Below are 27,975 nucleotides of genomic sequence, written 5' to 3'. Positions count from 1 at the left end.
CACACACACACACTGTACAAGCATTGGGGCTGTGGGGGTGGAGAGAAAACAGGCACGTGCCATCCTTCCACCCCTGGGTACGCTTCTGCCCAGCCGAGCAGCTAATCCTGAGAGAGAGAGAGAGAGAGAGAGAGAGAGAGAGAGAGAGAGAGAGAGAGAGAGAGAGAGAGAGAGAGAGAGAGATCTCTATCATTGCTGATATGCCACAGATATTCACATCATGCACTCCATGTCCCACTCTTCCTCATGATAAACATGTCCAAACGTGGGAGCACCAGAGAGAGGGTTACAGAGTGAGACAGAGGGAGTTGGAGGCAGAGAGAGAATGAGAAGGAGACATAGTTATAAAACTCTGTTAAAGCCGACAACACTGTGCTGTTTAGATACTATTACTGCTATAACAAGCTGTGTAAATCCGGTAGGTAACTGGACAACACTATGTATTGACTGAATGCATAGGAACTGTGGAGAGAGAAGTCTACGACAAAATTACTTCTTAAATTGTCTTATTATGTCTAAATTATTCATTTTCTAAGCGAGTACTTTCCATTCTGACTGAATTCAGATTTGGATCTAGATTTGCACACATTTTATTTTGTCACTAACTCATTTCGGACACTATTTTGGGCTCGGGCTTCTTCCGATTCTGCCGTTACTGACACTTACACTACATGACTAAAAGATTCATTATTGTTTCATCGAAAAATAATCCATTGATTAATCAATGAGGAAAAGAACCAGCCCTCTATGGTTACGGTGATAAAAACAATCCTCATACAGTGCAGCGCTAACATGACCCACAGAAGAACTCTTTGATTAATCCAGACAGATCCACAGTACAGCGGGGTGTGAATGTAGGAAGACGGCCAACAGAGATACATGGTACATCAGCGCTCAGTACCAGGGTGACGGGGCTGAGAGACCGGTTCCACTGGCTACAGAGCCATACATAATCCTCCCACTCCCTCTGACACCAACCCCAGCAGCGGGGGGCCCGCCCTACAGCTGCAGCTGCTGTTTAAGTGTTGTTGAACTGTTTTCTTGACTGGGAGACATCAGCCTAGTGGTCTCCCCCCCCCCCCCCCCGCACGTAAATCAATTGCGATGCAGGCTCCACATGCTTTTGGGTGTGGTGGTGGTGGTGATGGTACGAGTGTTTGTGTTAGCGGTGCTGGTGGTGGAGGTGGTGCTGGTGGTGGGCTGAGGGAGCCAGCTGTGCACACCAACCCCCTCGTGGCAGGAAGAGCTCATCTGTCACTGGGTTTTGACCGGGCTGAAAGGGATCTTCTGGGATGGCGTCTTGGCCCGCTTAAACGCTTGCTGAGCAGCACAGCCGGATCCTGGCCAGCCGCGGCTGCCACGGCAACATGTCAGGGGTCTGAGGCTCCTCTTTATCAAAATGTCCTTTAATAATGTATTCAACTGTCATCGGGATTTCTGAAGACGTGGGAACCAGAGGCCGCTTTTGAGGGGTCCCAGAAGGAAACCATTAATTTCACAACAGGATCATTGATAGAATTGCATTTGGATCGATTGTGTTTATTTTGCTGGTACTCGTAATAATGGATGTCGTTTTGTTTTACAGGGCAAATATCGATGAGGTGGAGTCGGAGGTTGTTGAGATCGAAGCAAAACTTGACAAGGTAAGGGATTACACAAAATATGTGTCCATAACACTTAGTTTTCCTATATGGTCGGATCACCAAATCCCTGTTTTTCAATCCTCATGAATAATATTATCAACATGTCACAATCCCCAATCACAAAACCAGGGTGGTAGGAAAATAGACTAGTACTGACACTGCATGGCTACCAAATCCATGCTCTAGCTAAACAACTTACTCAAATAGATACTCTAATATGGCTTCTAGATTTACACTTGTTCAGTGAGATTTAATTTCGAATAATCCCAAAATCATTGTAAGCAATTGAATTGCCAGAATTTGCCTATTGATCCAGGACTACTTCCAAGAGAGACTCAATATTTCCATTAAGTCACATCACAAGTCATCCACGATAATTCTATGCTCTCCGCTGGCCTCCCTCAGGAGGAGCTGGACATTGTGTAACACCTTGCCACAATGTGCTGCAACGGTAAGATGGGAATCAGTGACACGGTGAAAATTAACTGTGCGAGGATGTCTTCTATTCCATCCTGTTTCTGCCTCAGGCAACCAGATGCGTTTCCTGTAATACTCATCATGTCACAAGTTCCATCTGTTCTCTCTGACCTTGGGTTACAATGTGTGTCCATGAGAGCCGGGATCGGTCCTTCAGCTCGATCACCGCTGTACTTCTCCACTCTGCTCGCTCTGACCGGTCGCACGTAGGGTCCATTTACGGGACACGGTCACACAGTCCTTTGAAACAAGTACAGCAGGGTCTTTGCACAACATCCGTAGTTGTGGATGTTGTTTAGAGGCTATTTAATGTGCTCTGCAGGAGGGACGCTAATCCAATTTCAGGGTTTGCAAATTGGATTATATTATCGAGAGGACATTTGGAACTTATTAAGTCAAGGATGCGTTTGTATCTTCCCTCTAATGATTTAATGTGGACCACAGCATCCTGGTCTAAAAATAACATGTTAATGTAAACCCAGCCATGTTCAGACAGTATATAATCTATATTTAGGAGGCTGTTAATTTGTTTGAAGGCACAACATAATAAATTCCAATATTTTACATTAGTTTCATAATGGTCAGTTTATGGTTGATGCTCAGAATATGCTATTGGCTTATCTGTAGGCTAAGTAGTTACAAAAAAGCCTTGTCAACGCTTTCCCTCTGTTAATCCTGGCTCAACAGTCAGTTGAGCACAGTGTCCGACTGTTGGAGACACAGATGGGCAGTAAAGTAGCGTGACTCCAACTGTCAAACTCTGATCTGCTCTTTCTTTCCCTCCTTTTTTACTGTAAGAAACAACAGGTGGGAATAAAAGCTCATTCACTGCTACTCCAGGGCTCCTGCTGGGGAAAGACAGAGAGTGATCTAATCCTATGTGGCTCTCTCTGCGCAGGCTGGAGTGATATACTTCAATAGTATTATTTATCGTCTCACATATGTACTTAATATTGTTTCACTGTCATATTGGGACACACAAGTTGAAGCAACTGTTAGCCTGGAATTTAGTACAATATGGCAGTTTATCGATTTTATTCGTTTAGTAACGTTTGAGTTAACGTCTTAAATCATATTCCTTAATGGAATTAACACTGGGTTGAAATCCATTAAATGGGATTGGTAATGCATACTTCTGCAAATGAGCATACGCACATTCTTCCTTTGCTCTCAGCCCCACCAGCTACAAACACAGGCAAAACAATCCTGAAAATGGCTTTATGGCAGCTAAAATGAAAACAAAATAAACTTCATTAAAAAACAAAATCCACATGACAGGAGCTGACATTTCATTTTGAAAAGTATATGACCGTGTAGAAACTATCCGGCAGATTTTATCAAGACAGGGAATTTTTTTTAATGTTTCGTGAAACACAGCAACAAAGAAAAGACTAATATGATACGATAGTATGTATGAGACCAAACCCATCTCAGACATGACCGACTCTGTCAGACTACCACAGCAAATCCCTAGCCTCTGGTTTGAATTTTCCACTGGAGGCTACCATGTTGCATGTGTAGCGTTTGCATGTGTAGCGTACGCATCTGTAGCGTTAGCTTGTGTGTCTGGCTTTCTGTCAGGCTGATATATGACTGGCCACATCGGATAATGAACCCCAGCCACTGTGTACGAAAACGGCACGATGGAAAGTGCTAATCGCAGCTTTATATAGAAAACATGCAACTGCTCCGACCCACAGTGTTTTCTTTAACCATGTGTTGAGCCTCAATGTGGGGAATTGTTTGAAATGTTTGTTTTCTACTCTGGAAGTACAACTCTTGTGGGCTGCGGTTGACCTGTATAATGCCAAAATGAGACACTGCACCCCAAACAGCTCAAGATCAGTCACATGAAGAAGATCCCACCGATAAAGTTTCAATACAGTCTCACTCTGTTTCTCCACCCACCAAGACCGACCAATTTCCCCCCCACCCCGTCCACCACGCTGCTCTGCTGTATCTGTTGTTAGGACAGCGTTGTCAAGGTGATCACAGTGGTATGGTAGCTATGCATAGATAACCGCACCCTAATGGCCCTGTGTCTTCCCTCTCGTCCTCCCCAGCTGGTGAAGCTATGCAGCGGAATGATAGAGGCGGGCAAGGCCTACGTCAACGCCAACAAGCTCTTTGTCAACGGGATCCGGGACCTGTCCCAGCAGTGCAAGAAGGACGAGATGATCTCGGTGGGGGTCCTCCGCAGACCCATGATGTCATACCTCTCTTGTGGCCTCATGGTTTTCTCTTCTAAACTTTGTGTATTTTTTTGTGTATTTGTTTTGTACACCAGCAGAATTATCCATGATGTATATATTACCTGTGTTTATGTGTGTGTGTGTGTGTGTGTGTGTGTGGAGGGGGGGGGTTGTGAAATGACTAACCAGCAGTGATCTGATGAAGCCCAAAAACCCACTTTTTGGGCGGTTGCTCCAGGCCCAGGCTACAGAGTCTCTGAGCTGTCCAGCAGAAGCAGACACAATGTCGCTGCCATTGAGCATACCGGTACAAGTGCTATTAAAAAGGCTTCTTGGCTGCAGCTTCATGTCTAATTCAGACTTTCTTGTTAAAGTGGCGTTTCTATTTGTCTTTCCATTGTAAAAATGTGGTCTGATCTGCAATAATACTCATAGTTCCAGTCTCCCCCTCAATATTTGATTTTAGAATGTGTGTGTGCGTGCATGCACGAGTGTGTGTGTGTGTGTGTGTAATGAAGTGTCTTTCGCTAAAACTATTTTCCATATATGTTTATTTAAATGTATACAGTATAGCTAGTCGCTAGAGCTCCATATTATAATTGCAGATTCAACTCTGTTTCAACTTTACAGTCGGTAACTAGCTATGATCTCATTAGGGAGCCCTCTGAGACAATACGCTGAGGCCTTTTGTGTTGTGTTATTTTCCTTGAAGGAGTGCCTGGAAAAGTGCGGGGAGAGCCTCCAAGAAATCGTCAACTACCACATGGTAAGTCTGTGTGTTCCCACACACACTGTCACCATATGTGCACCCATAGAGACAGTCATGTCTCGGTGGACCGGAGCGCCGGTGATTCAGACCCCATCCTCACCCCAGTGTTAGTGCTAATGTGTGACGCTGGTGTGGAGGATGCACCGTGGGTGTGCGGCATCACCCTGGGTGATATGAACGGTGTTACACGTCTATTTATTTCATCACGGGCTGTTGTGCATGTTCCAGTCTGTCACCATGCTTCCTGTGTGGCAGCCGAAGACTAGCGATATAAGGCTTGCATTGCTTACATGTCACGTGACTCGTGTGCTGTTGATAATCGGACATAATGATGAATGACGGCGATAAGTCGATCCCGAAAACCCACTTGTGAATGAATACATCACAGCTAAATTAAACCAGGCTCAGAAGAACACACCGAAAACTAGGCGGGGTGACCTCCTGTGTGCATTATACTGCGCTTCCCTGCACCCAGCCTCCCAAAGAGGCGCCCTGTAACGACCCTGCATGACCCTTGCATGTCACGCAGGGCACCAGAGTGCTTTCACACCCCATGTGCAGAGCAGCGTCCCCATATGTTTACAGCATGGCCTGGGGTTGTTCGTGAGTCTGTGGAGGGGGGGGGGGGGGGGTGGGCAGGCAGAAGTATGTTTGTGTGTGATGACCTGAATGGATCTAAATGCCAACACCCATAAAATGAAAGGAACTGAGCCTGAAGGCAGAGAGACAGGCAGAGAGTCAGAGAGGGAGGACAAGTGGACGATAATGCCCTGATGTATTGTATAAGGCAAAATAGAAAAATTGGACGTGGTGTCTGTCTTTAACATCCATCAAAGATTCTTTGACATGCGTTGGCTGAGCTAGCCTGAAATAGCCCCATTGAATTGAGTTTGTGGGCAGCTAAAAGCGCAGACGTAATCCCAATAAATATGAATCATAATCCTAATATAATCATATTCCACCACATGAAGGGATCTGTGTTTTTCTGCTTAGTCCAGCGACTATGACTCCCTTCTGGGGTTGTGGCCGTCTGTCATGGCTACTTTGAACCTTTTTGGGTTGATCTATAAACAAGTGCCAGGCCAGTCTCTCTGCCCTGTCCATCTGTCCGCCTTGGGCTCTGATTCTCTGTCTGCTTGGTTGTCTATATAGCCATCTCTGAGACGGAACCGTGCTTGAGAGGATTTGGGTGCTGGACCAGCTGGTCTGGACCCACGGAGCCCAGCCTGTGTTGCTCCGCTCCTCCTTCCCACCAGACATCCATTAGATGGACGGATCTGGCCGGACATTTATACTATTGGCTGAGTGAGCGAGAGTGAGAGAGAGAGAGAGAGAGAGAGAGGGAGAGAAGAGAGAGACTTTTGGTCCCTACTGTCATGTACTGTAATGTGCAATGGGGCCAAATGCGACGGAGTCTAACATTAAAGTGACTTGAGAGAATAAACTAAAGATTAAAGTCAAAACATGGTAATGATAGTAGCAATGATTTGACCTCCTCTGGGGCTAACAGCGAGGCCAGCCTTTTTATCTATTGACGTAGAGGATTTGATTGCCCGGACCCAGTCTCTAACACGTTGTGTCATTTCTATCTTGTGTTTATATTTTAATCTAACAAGGAAAGTTTAGAAAATTAGCTAGTATGTGTGTATCCTTCCCCACTTTAGGTACGCTGCTCTCGCGGTGCTCTCGCTAAATAAAATATGACAATGCTAAGACCTGAAACTTGTGATGGATGTCCAGCTGTGTGACCATGTGTAAGCAATGCAGCTGCCACTGGGCCGGCCCTACACAGTGTGCACTCCAGAATGCTATAGGAGTCTGCCGGGCATCATGGGAATTCTGTGTGCCAGCCAACTTCCCTTGTGATGGTCAGACCCAAGTGTCCTCACCACGCTCAGCATAATTCAAGAGCAAGTACATCCTGCAGCACGTGTTTGCAATGACACGTGCCCACGTGCTCGTACCGAACGAGCACACCAGTTCAGAATAAGTGTGTTTCTGGCCCTTGGTTTCCCCGTTGCCACACAATTGGCTGTCCAATACCACACAACAGAACAAAAACTGCTCTGTTTGCACGAATATCAAAGCACAGGCCAAGCGCAGCTCCTGTTACTTTGGCACAGGGACTGGGTGTAATTTTCAATCCCGAGGATTTCACAACATCATTTATTTTTTCCCCCTTTTAGATGGACAGAGACGTAAACATAGACAGAGTTGAGCCAACATTACGTTGAAATGCAAGCGTGAAACCCTGAAGGAATACTTAATCAATTATTATTGACCTGTTCTTAACTCTCTGAACATCCATTAGACGAGATGAGTGTAAGGCCATGATGCCAAAATAACTAGCTTGATCTCAGTTGCCCAAGAAGCAACATGCACTTTTAATGAGCCTCCTGGAGAGGAAGCATAGGAGTGTACTCCTGTAGCAGCTGACAACATTGGCCTTCACATGGTCCCGTGTGAAGATACATCGGGTCACAACGATGTGACATTCGTAACATATAAAGGCATTTGATCATTCTCTGATCATCCATACCAGAAGCTTTCTCCTTCACTCGGAGGATCAAGCTCTTTCTGAAGCATCAACATTGATGGCTTCCAGCTGAATGAACATCAGAGCTGCTGGGTCTGTCGTCAGTGCGGTGTGGCTCTTTACCGTGTCCCAACATGCCAGCGGAAGCAGTAGGGACTTTCACAAGGTTCACGGGACCCATTAAATACAGCAGCCCATTGTGATCGTGGGGCCGCACCCCCATTCCTAAGATGTGATATCGGATGGCGCTAGTCTGTCAAGTGTAGCCTACATGTGGCTCCCTTTTCAATGCCTTTGCGTCTTTAATGTTGAACTGTTCTTGGTAGGTGTTCAGAACTTGTATGAAAGGCATGTTCTTGATTGTTCTCACGTTGATTGATCTTCCAGATGTGGCAACGTATCCTAGCAACATATCCCGCTACACTACATAAAAGGAAAATTCTGTAAAAATAAAATAAAGGCTTTCATGCTAACACAAAACGTGCACTCAGTGGCTCATTATACACATATGTTGTTTAATAATTCATTGCCAGTCTGCAGTCCCTTACACACTGCTCAGCACCTGTGGCATCTTGGTCCAATTAACACAGCCACAGTCTGCTGCCCCACAAAGCCCTGCAGCGCTGCAGGCTGCACCGTCCTCCGGGGCCAGGAAACTTCTCAGCACTTTTAGCTGCAGCCTCAGCCGTGCACACCCACACACACACACACACATCCACACCTGTGCACGCTGCACGCACGTTTCAAGAATGCTAGTTAACTTTGGCTTTTTATTGAACTATTTCTTTTGGTTGGACGAGTGCCGTTGACATGAAAGCAAAAAAATCCTACCACGGACCTCCCAGCGCAAAAAAACAGTAAGCCTGCAGAAAATTGTCCACTCCGGACTCATCCAGAGATTGTTCCGGTCTTATCTTCTTCCCCTGAGCCCCATGAGCGCCATGCAGCAGCAGCAGCAGCAGACCCTCTCTGGTCTCTGGCCTCTCAGCCACCGTGTCTCACCGTACTTCCGGACACACGGCACGTTGCACCAGCTCTCCCTTTACTGCAGCTTGTTGAAGGGCATCAAGGCAAACAAACTGACCACACACACACACACACACACTCACACACACACACACACACACACACTCCTGCCAGACCTGCTTGTACCCCCTCCATCTCCAGACCGGTGATTTACGGCTGACGGTAGGCGGTGGAATTGTGTCTTCGTGCATGGCACGGAATAAGAAAACCAGTCCCAGAATCCTCTGGAAGAAACTCTCTGGCAGAATGCATGGGTAAAAAGAAGGCCTGGCTCTGTTATCTGCAGTATTTATTGCTGGTTGGAAGCGATACACCTCTGTGGTTAAGGAATGTCTTTGTGTGTTAATTAGAGGGAGAATGAATTGTCCACCGGACTGGAGGACTTCTTCTGCTGTGGTTTACTGCCCCTGTTGCTTTCCTGGGATCCGCTGAAGTTTATAGAGCAATGAAATTAAGTTAAATATATAATTAATGCGAACAGGCACACCTCTTTAACAGGATTTAGGGTACATTGGGGAGTGAATTTGCCATTGAAATGTGTTGAAATTAAAAAGCTATAAAATAATCCAGTGTTTCAAAGAACAAAATAATGAATTGGTAATTTAAACACATTCAAGTCTTAAGCTCTCTCTATATGTCACATTAACCTTTAAATGAAACTGGGGTAAATTGGGGTGGATTTATTATCGTCTTATCGTCTTCATTAAACATCTTTATCGTAAGATGCCCAAACCAAGTTTAAAAACTGTCTTATCAACACACACACTTGCTCAGTTGCTCAACCGGGGAGCGAGGAGGTGAAACCTCAACCCATGCAGTCAGTGTTCATTCTGTTTCTTAAGACACGAAAATATGTCCGGTGGGTGTTTATTCGTTTTTATAAATATTTATATCTTAACACTCTGCACTTGATGCAGACTCTGCATTGTGTCGTCACATTGTTTAGCTCTCTCTACCGAACGCCTCCCCCTCCATCTCTCTCTGTTCCTTCCTCCATCCTTGCTGTGTCTCGCTCTCGCTCCCTGGCTCCCTGGCTCCCTCCCCTTGTGCCTGAATGACCTATTTAGCAGCAGCAGCATGAGCAGCAGCAGCAGCAGCAGAAACATGGCAGCAGCAATCACTTAGTGCCTCCACATGGGGAAGTGGACGCCTGTGTATTTGTCTTATCGGTGGGTGTATTTGATTCGGGATATTTGCTACATCTGTTGTCTTACTACAACAACAATTGCACCATTTTTCCCCCACTCTTTCTGCAGCTACTGTGCCAGGTCGCCCCCTGTTGGCGTGACTTTGACTCAGATTTTCCCACAGGGGTTTTAAATTCACGTGGCTGACTGGCTGATGGCTGTTTTTTCTTTCTTTTTTTTAAAATGTGCATTCATTTCGGAGGATGTACATCCTGACACGTAGGATTAGTGGATACAGGATGACACGCCCTTTTAAAATCTCTCACCCCGCATTAAAACACCCTTCACATACACACAAATGCATGCACCACACACACACACACACACACACACACACACACACACACACACACACACACACACACATACATACACACACACACACACACACACATACATACACACACACACACACACATACATACATACACACACACACGCACACACACACACACACACACACACACACACATGCATACTAGCGTGCAGACACACACACACACACAGCCACATACATCATCTGGTTGTACATCAGAGTGTAGTTAATCAGTATCATATTTATTCTTTTGGGGGTCAATGTGTGCTCTTAACATCATCTGCTGAGGTCGCAGTCTCACGGTCTTCTGATTCTATTCCAGATTCTCTTTGATCAAGCCCAGAGGTCTGTGAAGCAGCAGCTGCACAACTTTGTGAAAGAGTAAGTTGTGGTGTGTTGTGCTAAAGATTGGATTATTTATATCTAAGAATATGACTCACATCAATTGATTTTATGATTAAAATTAGCTACTTTATTCTAGAGCTTTATGCAGATTGCTGCCATGTCTACCGCTGTGTTTAAGATGAGATAATACTGGATAAAAACAAATAAAATGCATCAAATGAATAACTTTTTTAGAGTTAGGCTGAGTAGCTGGCACACTTAGAAACCCGCTCACTTCCTCCAACCTGCTGTGTCTCTCATCGTTAGGGATGTGCGCAAGTTCAAGGAGACCAAGAAGCACTTTGACCGTGTGCGCGAGGACCTGGAGCTGGCCCAGGTGAAGAACGCCCAGGCCCCCCGCAACAAGCCCCACGAGGTGGAGGAGGCCACCAGCACGCTCAGCATCACCCGCAAGTGCTTCAGACACCTGGCGCTGGACTACGTCCTACAGGTGGGCAGGAGGAGCACGCGCCATGCATCAACGTCTTCGTCACGTTGTGTGGGAGCGCGCATGAGCCAGACGCGTCTTCCTCAGCCTTGCTGTGCATTCATGTCTATGAAATGAAATCATACGTTCGCTTAAAGTCCGTCTGCATGCGAATGAGATTCAGATCTTCATCTTGACGGAAATGGTTTCTGTCACAATAATTGCTCTGCTTAAGATGGAAAGGACTGTGTAAAGATACAATAGAAACATTTCATACTAGTGCCAATATAAAACACAAATATACACAAATGTAGGGCACATAATTGTAAAAAAAGTTCAAATCTAAAATATTATGTAAAATATATATATAGAACATGTAGGTAAAAAAGAAACCCCACAGACAAAGTGGCTTATTGACGATATCTATATAGATATATATATATAGAATATGAGTGGGTACAAACGGGTCAGACCGGCTGACCAGTGTCACCGTGTCACTCGCAGGGGGAGAGGTTGACCCCAACATGGCGTCGCGCCTGGCCGGTTCTCCGTGCCCGTGCACGCGGCCGTCTGCGTGCCGCATGGCTTGTCTTTGCTCGGCTCACAGCTCATGCCTACTGGGTACAAAGAGACAGATTCAGCACGATGACTATGAAGGTTACCCCCCAACCCCCCTCCCTCCCTTCGCCACATTCCTCATTGTGTCTGCTGGCAGTCGTCTCTCATGCCGCCCCAAACAATGCACCCTTTCACGTCATCGTGAAATGTGTCCCGATGCAGCGATGAGAATGGTCTTTGCACTGGAGAGATATAGGATGTGTGTACATATACTGTACTCGGGGACTTATTGAACGTAATGAAAAATATCATTATCATGTTGTATCAGTTGCGATGTGCTATGCACCAATGTTTTTTATTGCTTTCATTAAAATGGCGTGGGTCTAATGGGAGCGTGTCTGTTCCCCGAGTCACTGATCAGCAGATGCAATACATACCAGAGATAACAGAAATCCATGTAATTGTACACCAGATTTTATTCATATAGTTATGGTTTTGTTTAAGGACACTATAGACCATGTATAATTCATGATATATGATTGTATATTGTTATTTTTTTTATTAGTTATTATTTTTTCTCTTTCCATGTTAGACATGACCAGCTGCAGCTGAAATGTACAGTGTCCACTAGAGAGAGTTTTATTTAATAGGAAAAACACACAGCTAGTATCCCATGCACTGCAAAGTAACCGACAGAGAGCGTTCACGCTTCGCTCCTCTCTTTGAACATGCCTCTTTCCATCTTCTTTCTCTGTAGATCAATGTCCTCAAGGCCAAGAAGAAATTTGAAATCCTAGATGCTGTAAGTACCATTTCATGGATTAACATGAACATGATAAAAAGTACAGTTTTCAAAAGTACAGTCATTTATCAAGACTTCTATTTACTTCACTGTGGCCCCTACCCATGTTATGACTGCAATGGATTAGCCGTGATGCATTGACGGATTGTTAAGGTGACCATGCTCCTCGACAAACAGGCCAGCAGCTCAACCTGCTGCTCTTGGATCAGTACCTTATTGTGGACCCCTTCTGAATTTTCCCCAGATGCTGTCCTTTATGCACGCCCAGTACTCCCTGTTCCAGCAGGGCTACAACCTCCTGGATGCCATCGATCCATACATGAAGAAGCTGGCTGCTGAGGTGAGCACACCACTAGTTTGCTATCTATTATCACGACAGTGCCCTGTCACTCGGATACACCATATTCTTCTCATGATTGGTTCCCCCATGGGTGATGATAATCACAGTCAAATAGCTGTTTGATTTGTTATTGATTTGGAATACACCCACACAACACCAAACGCAATCCTTCCTCCACACATAAACAACATGGGCGTAACGTGACCCAGATCTATTCGGAATCACCAGCTGAGACACTAGTTGTTATATTGAGGGTTAATGTGCCGTGGACCTGGTTTCCTGAACACTGGCAGCAGAACCCAGTCGATTGCCTCATTAACAGGCGATCAATCAGACACCCGTCAATACAGCCTCTGCCCCGACACACACTCCCAGACCCAGATACCCAAGCCTTCGTGCTGGCTCACCACGAGGATCAGAGTGGAGCTGTGGACCATAGATGGATGTATCTGTTTGATATTGGCCCGGTTGCGGCTAATATTGTGCCTGTTTTTCAGCTGGATCAGCTGGTCATCGACTCGGCTATGGAGAAGAGAGACATGGAACACAAACACGCGACCATACAGCAACGAGTGAGTCCTAACTATAATGGTTTTTCATTTCATCATTCATTCATTTCCGAAATTTTTTTGTTTGTTTGTTGAAATGGGTTCTAACCGGATTTACCTCATTTAATTTGGCCAATTAGAGTTCAAATGAACCACACACTAACCCTATTAAGCATGCTAGTGTAAGGGGCTGGGGTGGCCGGGAGTGAGTTGCACACCAATCAACTGAAGTGCTGTTTAGTGTTGAGTGTTTTCAGGAATACTAATCCCAGCACGTGCTTGCTGTTAATACATTAGGGTTAGTTAGGATGATGCACATGGACTGAGCCCTGGTGTCCCTAGAGTCCCTTATACTGCTGCCCACCAGGTTGCTTGTTGACCATGCAGTAGATAAATAGTCCACCAGTTCACATTGAAAATACAGATAACCGATCATATTTTAAACCTACTTTATATCGTATTTTACCTTCTGGTTCTAGTAACCTGATACTGAATGGTAGTTCAATGCAACCAGATAATGGAACATTAATATATGTCTGGCTGTCATTGAGTTATCATTGAGGTAATTTAGTAGTGTTATATTTATCATATGAGTGTAGCATGCTTCAGTGGGCCAGAGACATGGCTGTTTTGTAGCCCAGGATGGGTGACCATCTGTTGGTCGGGCGGCTGGGTTCCCTTCAGGCCGTGGTGGTGGTGGTGGAGGTGGTGGTGGTAGAGGTGGTGATGGTAGAGGTGGTGATGGAGGTGGTGGTGGTCTGGATGAGGAAATCTGTTATTTTGGCAGCATTAGCAAAGAACAGTTCTAATCGTTCCTCACCGCCAGCATAGGATTTCCTGAGCCACACAGACTGTTAGCACATCGGCTACCGTTGATACTAACCCTTTTCTATAGTACGGTTCTTATATTCTTTTACTATAGTTAAAATGCACCGTATGTATTTTTTATCTACATTTCAAAATAGAGGTTGATGATGCCAGATTAAGAAGGTGAAGGGAGGCTAATGAAAGCCTTATTAGTGAAGGCCTAGTGAGTAGGATAATACGAGGTGCTCCACAAGCCTAAAGGATACTGTAGTTTATTATCTGGTATCTATCTGTGCTCTACCCGTGATCTACTATGTCATCTATCTAAGATCTACTATACTATATTCTGCAGCAGCAGCAGCAGCAGTAGTCTGCTGTTAGGGTTCAGGCTACCTCTTCTCATGCAGTACTCTCTCTCTCTCTCCTCTCTCCTCCCTCCTCCTCTGCCTGCCTGGTTGTTCCTTTGATGTGCTGCGTTGTGCCTCCAAGACACTCCTGCAGGTGAGTTCCTTTTTTGGTTGATCTCTTTGGAAGACAATTTAATGTTTGCCTTTCAACAAGCGCCGCACATCTGGGATGTGTGTGTGTGTGTGTGTGTGTGTGTGTGTGTGTGTTTGGGGGGGAGGGGGGGGGGTTAACAAAATATCACTGTTTTGTTAGGCTGTGCTGAGACTCTGCAGGCCTTCAAGGCAAGCCGTGAAAACTTCATCCAACACATTTCAAAACCACTAACTTTTCCCACATTAAAATCCTCTTCTTCTTTGTTCACTTTGAGGTAAACACAGTGAACTCAGTTCCCTTGCATAGTTCTGAGTTTGACGTAACGTTTTGGAATATTTTGAATATTTGAGTATGTTTCTCTGGCTTGGTGCAGGAAAACAAGCAGCTAATCCGATTTTTAAGGTCTAAACATTTGCAAGGTACTAGTACCTATCTATGTTAGGTTATTAATTATGTGACAGTCCGGTGATAGTCTACTTTTATTATTTCTTTACCTCCTTGAATTTTTGTTATGCATATATTTTAAGGAATAGGTCTTGTACGAATGTCACATTATGATGACCGCCTCCATGTTGGTGCCATAGTAGCCCTGGAATGTTTGCTAGGCCTAGTAGGATGGTCGTAGTCTTTCTTTGGTTATGTTTAATACCACGCGCAACGCTCAATTGGCGACACACAAAGCACAACATGCTACGCACAACACAGAAGGCCCTTACAGGCCTCATTCATTTTTAAGTGGAGTCTTAATGGAGAAGCAGTGTAGCAGTGAGCCTCTACTGTAAAGTTGCTTTTTACATGAGCAACTTTGTCGTGTTCACACTTATACTGTCTTTGAGTGGTTTTAATGCACATTGGAAGGCTGTTTTAATTAAATGATGACTGTACATTTGGCGGCAGGGCATTAAACTACACTGTAACTACACATGTAACATGCAGGGATAGTACAGGAGAGGGTTCTGCCAAGGGTTAGAGTTCAGAGTGAAACTTAACATGAGTCACAAAGAGTTCCTGAAATGTGTTATGTGTACTTCGTTAATTTTGTATGCTCAAACAGCAAAGCCCTGTACCACATCTCTCTGAATCTCCAGTCTGCCATCATCAGCTGAGACTTGAGGATGTAGAATAGCTTTCTCATATTGATGCCACTGTAAACCTTTGAACATTGGTCCTTAGCTTAACGTATTCTAATCATCCCGGGTCAATTTAGGAACTTTTTACTCTCTATGACCGACGGTCTGATGTCCGCTTTCTTCCTGTGTCCAAGGCGACTTACATTGTTGATGAAAAAGTTGCATGTATAAACTGGAGAAAATAAAAAAAATAATACCTTATTAAAATATTGGCCATAATTGAATCACAAAGCCTGTGAAGCTATGGTAAGTGTTCTGGTGCCCTGTTGCAGCTGGACATGTATGGACCAGCAGGAGGTTTCCTGTACTCTGTAAGCAGACACTTGGCTAACAGGGGGAATGGCAGCACCTGGTCGTTCCCTGGACCAGGCTACGGCCTTTTACACCAGAGGATCTGCACACAATGGGCAACTAGTTCCGCCATGCTAACTAGTTGGCTGTGGTGAAACTCCCAAGTGGGCAGAGAATTAGGGCACTGTGTGTGTGTGTGTGTGTGCGTGCGTGTGTGTGCGTGTGTGTGTGTGCGCCTGTGCCGCCAGCTGTTCCATCACAGCATCATAATGTGACTTTATTTACACCAAATATCTTCAAGCCTCTGCTTGCTTAATTATTTACCGACGTTGGAACGTAGCAACGTCGGTCCTGATGCTCGATGAAAAATAGATGATCATTGTGTTGCAAGGCTCTGAAAAAACAAGAGAGCACACCGCAGCGCAGAGCCAAGTCAGTCTGCTGTCTGGGTTTGTGACGGTCTGTGAAGGCTGTGCCACTGGAGTGTACAAGCGTCTTAAAGGTAAACTATTTTATTTTTCCAAACGTGACTAAACGGAGCGTGAATAAAACTTTAATACATCATCTCGTCCGCAAACATGATTTGAGTCAGATCGATTTTCTCCCAACTATACTAGTGAAAAGACCCAGAAAGACCCCACGCTGCTTCACGGCGTCATCAAACGACGTCTTTTGTTATTCTTTTTCATCGACAGACCCCCTTACGGCGGAGATAACATATGACAACTTCTCTGTAGGAATAACATTCCGCTTGGATCTGTTCCTGCAGAGGTGTTGTTTTACCAAGAGGGAATGTTGGTCTTTAGTGTGTGTGCTCAGCGGCTCAGTGCAAACAGCTCTTAAAGGGTCCTAGTGGGCCGCCCGCCAGGGGGATCCATTCAGAGGGTCGTCGGGGCACCTAGTACCCACATCCCTCTTCACAGAGACAGGAGGCATTTTCCTCAGAAAGCCTGCTACCCCCCACGGCCGTGTCTCCAGCGTCTCGATGCGACTCTCAGTCACAACACCACTACGACACTTTGAGAGAGAGGAGCGTTTTTGGTGGGGACTTCTTGTGCTCGAGCTGCTGCACTCCCCCCCAGCCCCGCCCCCCCCCCCCCTCTCTCTCTCTCTCTCTCTCTCTCTCTCTCTCTCTCTCTCTCTGTTTTTATATCCTCTTTGGAGGTTTTTGGTTATTTCCTATTTGTTTTACTTTTTGTGGATTTGCGATGCTGCTGGAATACAGGAAGCGTTTCAAAATGAAGGTGTTTGGGCGACGGGGCTGCACGGTGGTGGGTGGATCGGTCTTGATTGCTGCATGTAATTATTACTGTTTAACATAGTGGGGGGTTTGCATGTTCTTCTATGGTTAGACATTTTATAAGAATTTGAGAGATACGTTTTGGAGGTTCTCCCAAAAGTAACAATAATGTTAGGCTTTACTCAGTTTCTAGAACACAATTCTGTGTCTGTGTACTATGTAGTGGTATGGCTTACAACTAGTCGCCAACATTTTGGGTGTTTATTGTGGGCTTTGCCATATTGTGTGTGTTTAGTTTTAGCTAATTTAACAAATGGTGTGTGTGTGTCAAAAAATGAGTTGGATGGATGTTGGTTGTTTCATTCTTCAGATATGTCGTGAATTATCAATGGTGTGTTAGAAAATTGGCCATTGATTTTAACCAGGTCAAGTTGACTTCTACTTGATATAATGGTTTTATTATTTTAAACAATGTCATTTAAATTTAAATTTAATTTAAAAAAAGAAGTCCCTATTTCGAAGCATGCCATTTGATTTGCCTCCAGGCTGCATGAATGGTGGGAATGTTGTAACTTGATCTGCTCTCTGATAACTTAATGTCCTGTTCCTACTGGGCTCTGCTGTGCTCCTAAATGTTGTTTATGGGACCTCAACCTAGTGGACTCATAACTCTGCTGCTCCTTTCCTGTTCAGTCCTAAAACAGAAACAACCATATGAATATGTCTAGCATTGTCATTCACTGCCTTCCTACCCAGATGTCAGAATGAGGATAACCATCTTTAACATGATTCGTAGTTTGTTATGTAATATTGTGCGTCACTCTCGTTTCTGCCAAGAGCAACGAAATGTCTCGGCGGGTTGCGTAGAAAAAAACTGGGGGATGCGCACATACGTGGATTAACATGTGACTGTATCCGCTTCAGCAAACAATTTATGACGTTTGGGTGTGTGTGTGTGTGTGTGTGTGTGTGTGTGTGATGCTACGGGCAGTACAGTGCACATGCAGTGGTAGTGGCATCAGTGATTGTCGGCACATTACGACTTCAAACAAAGACTCCCCACTGCAGAGAGGGAAGGAGCCTGCCTGAGATGCAAGGACCGACATTTATTATTCGGGTTTGGATGAAGACAAGATTTGAGTCATGATGAGTTCAGAGCGAACGATGGCGAGGATGAAAAGGCTCTGTTTCTCCTAAGGTCTCTACTGAGTTCTCTTACTGTTTCTCCTAAGATCTCTCCTAAGGTCTCTTACTGGTCCTTCTGAGTTCTCTTACTGTTTCTCCTAAGATCTCTCCTAAGGTCTCTTACTGATCCTTAGGTCTCAATAGTTTCTCCTAAGATCTCTTCTAAGGTCTCTTACTGTTTCTCCTAAGGCCTCTCCTTAGTTTCTCCTTGAGTCTCACTGACACTAATTCCCTTGTCCCTCTCCCTTTGTGTCTCTGACAGGATTTCTCCTATGAAGACTCCAAGGCAGAGTTCAACGTGGACGCTCCCAATGGCGTAGTGATGGAGGGCTACCTGTTCAAGAGGGCCAGCAACGCCTTCAAGACGTGGAACAGGTAAACCCAGCTGCTTGCTGTGTCTCAACCTCCAGAAACACCATCGTTAAATACTGTTAAAGACAATGGCAATTCTAAATATATATAGAGAGACGGCAGTTTTGTCTCTGTTTATGAAAATAGCTTTTTCGATTTTGTATTCATTTTCACAGCCAAACTGAGACATTTAATACAGAGACAAATCAACACACATTCATTTATGTAGACTAATTCTTGATTTCTATCCTTATTTTTCTTATTTTCGTCCCTTTCATGTTTTTCCGAGCATGCCCCTCCACTCTCGCGCATTCTTCCCACCCTGTGACGTTGTCTCAAGTCTCTCTCATACATCATCTAACACGACAGCACTAAGCATTCGCACCGCTAAAACCCTGAGGTGACCCTTTTACAGTATTAGCCACATATACAATTCATCACATCGTATTCTCTCTCTCTCTCTCTCTCTCTCTCCATCCAACGGACCGCTTGGCAGGTGCTTTGCTTCTTAGGGGACGGGCTCTGCTAGCACATCACTCTTGCTCTGTGACAGGGCCAAGCCATGCATGGAATATATATTATGGATTTCTCTCCGAGCTCAGAATATCTGATCGGCAGGGAGACAGAGAAAGCAAGAGAGAGAGAGAGAGAGAGAGAGAGAGAGAGAGAGAGAGAGAGAGAGAGAGAGAGAGAGAGAGAGAGAGCAGGGGAGCCTGAGAGAGCGAGGTCATATACTCAATGGTACTTTCACCAACCCCCTAAGCGCCGGTGTCTAGAGCAACATTAGCTCTCCCCCCCGTGCACTGACCCGTCTCACTGAGACATAAATATCCAACCTGTATCATTTTTTCTCTTCTTCTTTTTTTCTGCTCTCTCTCACTCTGTAATCCCCTCTTAGGCGATGGTTCTCCATACAAAACAGTCAGCTGGTGTACCAGAAGAGGCTCAAGGTAAATCTGTGTATATCTTCCCTAAGGGTGGAGGAGGGTAAGTGCCACATGAAAGGCATGGCAGTAGAAGAGGCCGAATGCTTGGTGGATTTGAAGATCAAGCTCAGATGCCTAGAATCCATCATCCTGTATCACTCTCTAGCTATGTTTCTCTCACTTTCTTTTTCATTCTTTCTCCTGTACCCTTCTCTCTCTCTCTCTCTCTCTCTCTCTCTCTCTCTCTCTCTCTCTCTCTCTCTCTCTCTCTCTCTCTCTCACACCATTCACCTTGCAGTAGCACTCTATCAATATAGCAATATATCCCAATTAGTTTGGTTATATAATCACCACCTTCAACATTTATGTCTTCTTATCTGCTTCTGCCAAATAGTCGTCCATGTGCTGTTCCTCTAATTAAGAGTGCGCCTTGCAGGAACTAGCATGAAATCGCAATCCTCAGCCAGAGATAGTAAGAAGTGCAACCAGAAGCTAGCTCAATTCTAGTAAGAACTAGCAAGAAAGGGGCAATAAGTAGCGAGAAGTAAACAAGCACTAGTGGTTGACAGATGGTTTGTGCTCCACCTCTCCAGGATTCTCTGACGGTGGTGGTGGAGGACCTCCGGCTGTGCTCCGTCAAGCCCTGTGAGGACATCGAGAGGAGGTTCTGCTTCGAGGTCCTTTCACCAAGCAAGTAAGCCATGCTCAGGCTGCTAGCGCATTAGCATAGTCATCGCTTACATTTCAATCAAAATAGATCCAAATCATGTAAGGTTGACCTTATTAAATGTAACTAACTAAATTAAATGTGGCATTAAACAATATAACCCAGGTGTTGTTGTTAGTTTGTGTTATGGGTATATGACACCTCCATGCACAGTGTGCTGTTGCTGGGTACTGTGTCTCTGGATGAGTGGATGTGACGGAGCCCTCTGTGTGCTACAGGAGCTGCATGCTGCAGGCTGAGTCTGAGAAGCTGCGGCAGGCATGGATCCAGGCTGTCCAAGCCAGCATCGCCTCCGCCTACAGGGAGAGCCCAGACACCTATTACATCGAGGTCAGTCGCCCCGCTCCCTGTGAATGACATAGTATAGAATCCTTGGAGGCTGCTTAGGTGAAAGGTGGAGGAGAGTTTTACATCATCACGACACCTCAGGGTGGAGATAATAATCTAGCAAAGATATTTTCTCTGCGTGTTTATGTAAACCTTTTCCTTTTATAAAATGTATTCAAGGTTAATAAAGGTCATTAAAGCACATACATTAAAGGTTGATTACATTTATACATTTATTAAAGGATAATAAGGTACATTTATTAAAGGATATAAGGTATATTTATTAAAGGATAATAAGGTACATTTGTTAAAGGATATAAGGTATATTTATTAAAGGATAATAAGGTACATTTGTTAAAGGATATAAGGTATATTTATTAAAGGATAATAAGGTACATTTATTAAAGGATAATATAATGCATAAATAAAAGGTTACTCAATTTCATTTATGAAAGGTTAACAAAGTACATTCATGAAAGGCTAATGAACTACATCAATTAAAGGTTACTAAAGTACATTCACGAAAGGCTAATGAACTACATCAATTAAAGGTTACTAAAGTACATAAATTAAAGGTTAATAAAGCTCTCTGAATGTGAACCTCATATCCTGTCTCTGCCACTCAGCGTCTGGAGAGGACCGCCTCCCCGTCCACCAGCAGCATCGACTCGGCCAGCGAGCCGCGGGAGCGCCTGCTCCGGGGGGAGACCATCCTGCAGAGGATCCAGTGTCTGCCCGGCAACGGCCAGTGCTGCGACTGCGGCCACTCGGAGCCCGGCTGGGCCTCCATCAACCTGGGAGTCCTGCTGTGCATCGAGTGCTCAGGCATCCACAGGTAGACCACGCTGACCTGAAGTGGACCTGAAGCTGCTTTTATTGAGGGAGAGCGTATCCAAACAACACTGTGTCGGAAGGAAACATCTCTTGAGGCTTCCAAAAGAGGAGGGTTTATAGTTGATTTGCCTATTACAAAATACGTTTTATAAATGGTATAAGGAGAAATGTGTTCAATAAACCAAATATATATATAAAGAGAAAATTACTAGGGATAGCAAACATGTCCGATGGTAAAGGATGTTTATCTCTCCATGGCAACTTCAGACGGCCATGTCTTACGTATACGGTTAGTTCGTCTAGTAGGCCTTTCACACATGCACTGAAGTCTGAACTTCTCCGTATAATCCCTGGTGGGGCTGTATATGTGAACAAAAATGTCTGAATCCACCCCTCAGGAGATGGATCTTCCAGGCCCCTCGTCTAAAGTCTGGAGAATCAAAGTCTGAGCTGCCTAAGCTGCTTTGCAATTTTCTCTCCTTTTTTTTTTTGTTGTGCTCCAACTTCGTTCTGCTTTCTTCTCTTCTGTTGATATTGCGCCTACATCTAAATAAATGCAGTATTGTATATCACTGCAAGAAGAGTCAGCGTTACAGAGTTTGTGGCCTCACCCGCCATCTTTGATGTGTTGTAAACAAAACACTGTGACTTCGGCCGCATACCTTTTTGCCCCACGTCCTGCCTCCTACACGCTCCAGCCGGGCACCACCCCTCGCCTAAAGTATACGAAGTATCCCCAATATGTGTGAACACGTCAGATACGGCCTTATCTCCTCCTGTGTGTTGCATGTCTGAAAGGGCAACTCCTGATCATCTCTGGACCTGACTCTCAAAGTTCATCCGGAGTTCATGTGCGAAAGGCCTATTGGATGTGCTAAGATGGATGAGGACGAGGAGAAGGAGGGCTTGGTGCTGCCTACTGGCCCTGGAGGTGGCCTTGACCTCTCGGGATGGTAGTGGTGGTGGGGGGGGGGGGGGATCCGCTCTGTTACAGATGCACCAAAAGGGATTCAAGTTGTTTATCGGATCAGGTGGCCTTTGATTGAGGAATCTCGGTAAAGAGAGAGAGAGAGAGAGAGAACAAGAGAGAGGGAGGGTTAGTGAGAGGGCAGAATCGAGACATAGCAGATGAAGGTTCCTTTATCTGTATAAACACAGACAGAGAGTGAACTGAGACCCAGAACATTTTGATTTGTGACGGTTCATTCCAGCCGCAGAGGTATCAGGGTACGATGCCAATGGGTCACATGTTCAGCGGTAGAGCTCTGCTCCTCCTCCTCTCCTGCAGCCGGGTCACTGCGCACTGCACCGCCTCGCTTCCGTGACGTCACTGTGTTGCATAAGCCACCAGGGATGGTATAGCCGTCACCCAGGACCTATGGGGGCACTTGCCCTCAGCGCTGTTTATTTGGTGCAATTAACATGGCTTACATAAACAGTACAAACACGCACACACACACACACACACACACACACACACACACACACACACACACACACACACACAAGCACACATGCACACATGCACACATGCATCACCATCTGAAATCCACCAATGTCATCAGTACCCACGCCTCCTCATTCACACACACATGTACACACACACACACACACACATGCACACACACACACACACACACACACACACACACATGCACACATGCACACAGCCATCACCATCTGAAACCGACCAATGTAATCAGCACCCATGCCTCCTCATTCACACACACAAACACAAACAAACACACACACATTCATCATTATTTAAAACAGTCGTTGAATATTCATGGCCTCGGTTTGGCCCCCGTAGTCCTGTGTTGAAGTCCGACCAGGACCTCTGTAGACGATGAAGGAGAGGAGGAGAATGGAACAATAATGTTTTATTTCAGTGAACTTCTGTTGCTCAGATACCAGAGCTGTTTCCCTGGTGGAACTCTGTGATTTGCATGACACTGGGCTTGATCCTCTCTTTACTCCTGCGATTGATAACGCTTTCAGGGTTTTTAGAAGGATTTTGATTTTGGACTATTTTGCTTTATGCCTTTACACTTTGTCAAGTGCTGTTTTGATGTGTTGTAATCTTGTGTTTATTCATTTAAGATATGTCTGTTTTTCTGCTATGGGATCTGTTTTGAGTTGCCATGATTCATGTGATCATGTATTCATGCCTAAGTCCTCATACACAATGCAGTTGGACACAGGCAGTCTCTGATCCTCTGTAATCTTTTTGATTGTAATAAATGTTTTCTTATTTCGAATGCAGGAGTCTAGGAGTTCACTGTTCAAAGGTGCGTTCCCTCACGCTAGACTCCTGGGAACCAGAGTTGCTGAAGGTACGTTTATCTCTGAGACGGTCTGATGAGAGGAAATCATTCCAGAATTTGGTCTCATTTATCAGGTTGCTTAAGTTGAGCCTCTGTGCACATTCTTCCTGCAGTTGATGTGTGAGCTGGGAAACAGCGTGATCAACCACATCTATGAAGGTTCATACCAGCAGATGGGTCTGAAGAAGCCCTTACCGACCAGTTCAAGGTAAGCACTGATCAACCAACACTGGCCCATATACAGATATCAAAATGCAATCACAAAGCCCAAAGAAAATGTTGGTTTATATGTGTTCTTTGGACACACGGCACAAGGCAAATATTTAAAAATATAATTGTTATTCACTGTATAATTTAACACAAACTGTCAATGAATAAATACATTGTAAAAAAGTAAAAACAAACATTAGACTAACCAATCACGTCTCGCCACTGTTAAGGCAGGAGAAGGAGGCCTGGATCAAGGCCAAGTACGTGGAGAAGAAGTTCCTGAAGAAGCTGGGCTCCACGCAGATCCTGATCAACGGCGAGCGCAAACACGCACGCCGCTGGAGCGTCAAGAAGTGCCGGCGGCACCACAGCGCCACCACGGTTCCCAAGGCCCGCCGGAGGTACAGGCGGGAGCTGGGCAGCGTCTCCGCCGCTACACTCTCCTCAGGTAGCCAGAGAAGAACCAGAGATGGTTCCCTGCTTCATCTTCAGGCCTCATCTTGTGTGTTTATTTGAAAAGCCTAGGGAAATATATAAAGTATATGAGTTTTTAATTCTAACAGAAAATTATTTACGTAATAACAGCCCTTTCACTTTGCTACTTCTGACTCTTTTGAGTTACATTCGATCCTAGTGGGATGTAGTCACCTGATTGTGCTGTTCAGAATTCCAGTATTGGACAGTATTGTTCCCCTCCACAGCTGCTGCCAAGTTCAGGCGAGAATCCCTGTTTTGTCCTGATGAGCTGGACTCTCTGTTCTCCTACTTTGATACAGGCTCCGGACCTCGAAGTAAGTCATCAGACATTATTAGACGATTCCACACCATCCACTTATTAGCCTTATAAGCCTTATCTGTTTACCCAGAGAGTCAGACATAACACCCACACATCCACACATGCTGTTTATTTGTCGTGTGAGTGTGTGCATGTGTTTTGCTTGTGTGTGCTGCTAGTACATGTGCTTTTTTCCCATACACAGTTTGCATGTGAGTCAGACGCAATGTGAGCCACGCTGATTGTGTTAGCACGCAGCTGCTCGCTAACGTGTCCACATGCGGGCATCTGTTGGTCCTGCAGGTCTGAGCAGCGACAGCGGGCTGGGGGGCAGCACCGACGGCAGCTCGGACATCCTGGTGTTCGGCTCGGTGGTGGACAGCGTCACAGAGGAGGGTGAGAACCACGCCTGCAGCCCTGTTGATGTGTTTGGGTTTATTCATAGATGTGTGTGTGTAGAGAAGGCAGCGCCTATATATGCTGATTTTAAAGCGAGTGTGCATATCAATGGCATTGTGCATAGACAGTGTTAATGTGTTTATATATGTTTTGATATGTGTGTAGACTTTTGAATGGTGTGCGTAGCACATATAAATATGATGTAGCAAGAATGAGAATTAGTCAAGAAAACTCCTTCTCCGCCCTACTACTCTTCACCATTGAGCAGGGTTGCATTTCAGCTACCTGTGATTGACAGGCGAGATAGATTCCCAAAATCAATCAGGGTAGAAATGCACTGAATGCTCTGAAATGAGCAGAGCGCGGTCTATAATCTAAATTGTTTCACAGAGGCAGGCCAGAACAGATAATCTCACTCACCTACAGCACCTTTTAATATAAATATAAATAAATATGTTGAAATGTGATAATATTCCAGTATTGCGAACGTTATGTTCTCAGATATGTGGGATTTCACATCTTTACCTCATCTCCATCTGCACTGGTTCTCCCCTCAGAGTGCGAGGCGTCGGAGGACTCGAGCGGGGAGGCGGAGTTGGAGGCGGAGCTGGAGGCGGAGCCGGAGACGTCAGACCTGGAGGACCTGAGGGAGCTCCACCCCGGGGCCCTGCTCTACAGGGCCTCCAGGGCCCGCAACCTGCCCGTCATGGCCGAGGCGCTGGCGCACGGGGCCGATGTCAACGCCGCCAGCGGGGAGGACGAGGGGAAGACGCCGCTCATCCAGGCCGTGACGGGGGTGAGCCGCCCGCCGCATGCCGTTCCCAGTGGCCGTTCATTGACTACTGGACAACACCGGTCTGGGGGATCAACCCATCCTAATTGTCTCTCCTAAAACATCCGTTGTGCTGCTTCTGCCTAAGAGCATTAAAGGTGCCATTAGCCGTTACAAGCCGTTTTGAAAATCTGCCGCTTCTCACAAGTGAGCGTGTCCACCTAGATGTATGATGGATAGATGAGCAACGTTTGCTACAGTCCACTGGGTAGGCTGGTAGACTGATCTATCCAGCCCACATCTAGGTGGACACGCCCACTTGTGACGTCAGAAGAGGCAGATTTTCAAAACGGCTTGTAATGGCTGATCACACTCACACCTGGTGGTATAATATGTCACCTTTAAGGTTGAGTGTGCCTCGCCATGAAGGTTAAGATAGCAGCAGTACTTTGGTCTTGGTTGTAAGACAAGTGTAGTTCTTCTATGGAGAGTCACTGTGTTTTATCTCCACAAACTGGCAAGAGCTCCTTATTCATGTCGTTTGCATTGTTTCCAAGAGGCGAAAGTGCTAAATACCTTTTGTTTGTAATTGTGGCGAGAGTGCGCTCACACAAAATGCTCGGCAGCAGAATCTGAACAACAATTTATTTTCACAAATGATAGATGTTTTGCTGAAGCCAGGAGAGACATCATCACCCAGACCAGTCTACTAAGTGTTAGGATAAGAGAAGAATCTACTTCAAGTGTTACGATAAGAGAAGATAAACTTAATTAATCCCAGACGGGAACAAACCTACTACAAATAACATAATATAAACATGAAGAACTTAAATAGTAACACTTTGAAAGTGTTTGAAAGTTACAATAACAAACAAATATAAAATGCCTGTAAGTGCTGTAGTTGTCAAACTGTTCATCATATAATTAACCCTAGTCTTAATTAAATTCTTAAATTGTCTTCATGCATCATAACAGAAAGGTTGACTTTATATCTCTGCATGCTATAGCTTTAAACCTGTGTTTACGTTCTCCTTCTCCTCCCTTGTTCCAGGGCTCACTGCTGGCCTGCGAGTTCCTGCTGCAGAATGCCGCTGACGTCAACCAAAGAGACGCCCGGGGGAGGGGCCCCCTGCACCACGCCACCTCCCTGGGACACACGGGGTAAGGAACGGAGCGCTCAGCTCTCCTCTGAGAGACACCTGTTGAGGAGAGAGCAATAAATGTAGAGTTTCTAATCTTCAGGTGGAATCCGACGTGGCTTTATGCCTGAACACACTACCGGCTGCCACTGGTTCAAACCAGTGGCAGCTGGTATTTGCAGAGGTTGCATGGCCATTGGCTGTGTGTGTTTGCGCGCACACGCGCGTGTGTGTGTGTGTGTGTGTGTGCGTGTGCATGTGCTTGTGGATGTCTATTTCTGTACATGTCTGTGTTCGACTGTGCATGTGACCATGCGTGTGAACAGTGCCTGTATGTGCGTGTGTGTGTGTGTGTTTGTATGTATGACGTGTGTGTGTGTGTGTGTGTTACATGCGGGGTCCGTGTCTGACCCCTCCTGCTGTTGTTCCCCCTGTGGCCTCCAGGCAGGTGTGTCTGTTCCTGAAGAGGGGCGCCACGCAGACGGACGGAGACGACGACGGACAGGACCCTCTGAGCATCGCCGTGCAGCAGGCCAATGCTGACATTGTCACCCTGTACGTCTAATCACCCCCCCTCTCCCCCCGACCAGAGAACCATGGTTCCCCTCCTCTCTCGGCCGTGACCCCATTTATTGCTCTTGCTTTTGTTTCGTACAACATCAAGCAATAAGAGTTCTTAGAGTTTTTTTTGTGGCAATGAATTTGTCCATCTATATATGGACAAATTTGGTTAATTTGGCTCCTCATTAGAGCGCTGAATATATATATTCAGCGCTCTTATGAGGAGTCTTTGACCAACCCTCTTTAATCACCGTCTCTAAGACAGTAACCT

The 27,975-nt window shown here is 45.4% G+C and overlaps 1 protein-coding gene across 1 annotated transcript in view; it reads left to right on the top strand.

The window, feature by feature from the left end:
• acap3a (ArfGAP with coiled-coil, ankyrin repeat and PH domains 3a) overlaps positions 1–27,975 on the top strand; it is a gene marked incomplete at its 5' end in the record, with an annotated part of 54,231 nt that overhangs the window by 21,314 nt on the left and 4,942 nt on the right. The window contains 21 exons of the mRNA XM_084479815.1: positions 1,586–1,643; positions 4,184–4,303; positions 5,025–5,078; positions 10,469–10,527; positions 10,798–10,981; positions 12,273–12,317; positions 12,562–12,657; positions 13,155–13,229; positions 18,622–18,734; positions 19,609–19,660; positions 20,230–20,330; positions 20,582–20,693; positions 21,317–21,525; positions 23,788–23,857; positions 23,962–24,056; positions 24,289–24,506; positions 24,760–24,849; positions 25,137–25,229; positions 25,790–26,028; positions 27,056–27,165; positions 27,588–27,698. Of these exons, the coding sequence (XP_084335941.1) occupies positions 1,586–1,643; positions 4,184–4,303; positions 5,025–5,078; positions 10,469–10,527; positions 10,798–10,981; positions 12,273–12,317; positions 12,562–12,657; positions 13,155–13,229; positions 18,622–18,734; positions 19,609–19,660; positions 20,230–20,330; positions 20,582–20,693; positions 21,317–21,525; positions 23,788–23,857; positions 23,962–24,056; positions 24,289–24,506; positions 24,760–24,849; positions 25,137–25,229; positions 25,790–26,028; positions 27,056–27,165; positions 27,588–27,698 (2,304 nt within the window). The remainder of the gene's footprint in view (positions 1–1,585; positions 1,644–4,183; positions 4,304–5,024; positions 5,079–10,468; positions 10,528–10,797; positions 10,982–12,272; positions 12,318–12,561; positions 12,658–13,154; positions 13,230–18,621; positions 18,735–19,608; positions 19,661–20,229; positions 20,331–20,581; positions 20,694–21,316; positions 21,526–23,787; positions 23,858–23,961; positions 24,057–24,288; positions 24,507–24,759; positions 24,850–25,136; positions 25,230–25,789; positions 26,029–27,055; positions 27,166–27,587; positions 27,699–27,975) is intronic.

Source organism: Micromesistius poutassou (genome assembly GCF_964030765.1).
Source record: "Micromesistius poutassou genome assembly, chromosome: 15".
Taxonomy (NCBI): domain Eukaryota; kingdom Metazoa; phylum Chordata; class Actinopteri; order Gadiformes; family Gadidae; genus Micromesistius; species Micromesistius poutassou.
This window is presented reverse-complemented; position numbering and strand designations above follow the sequence as displayed.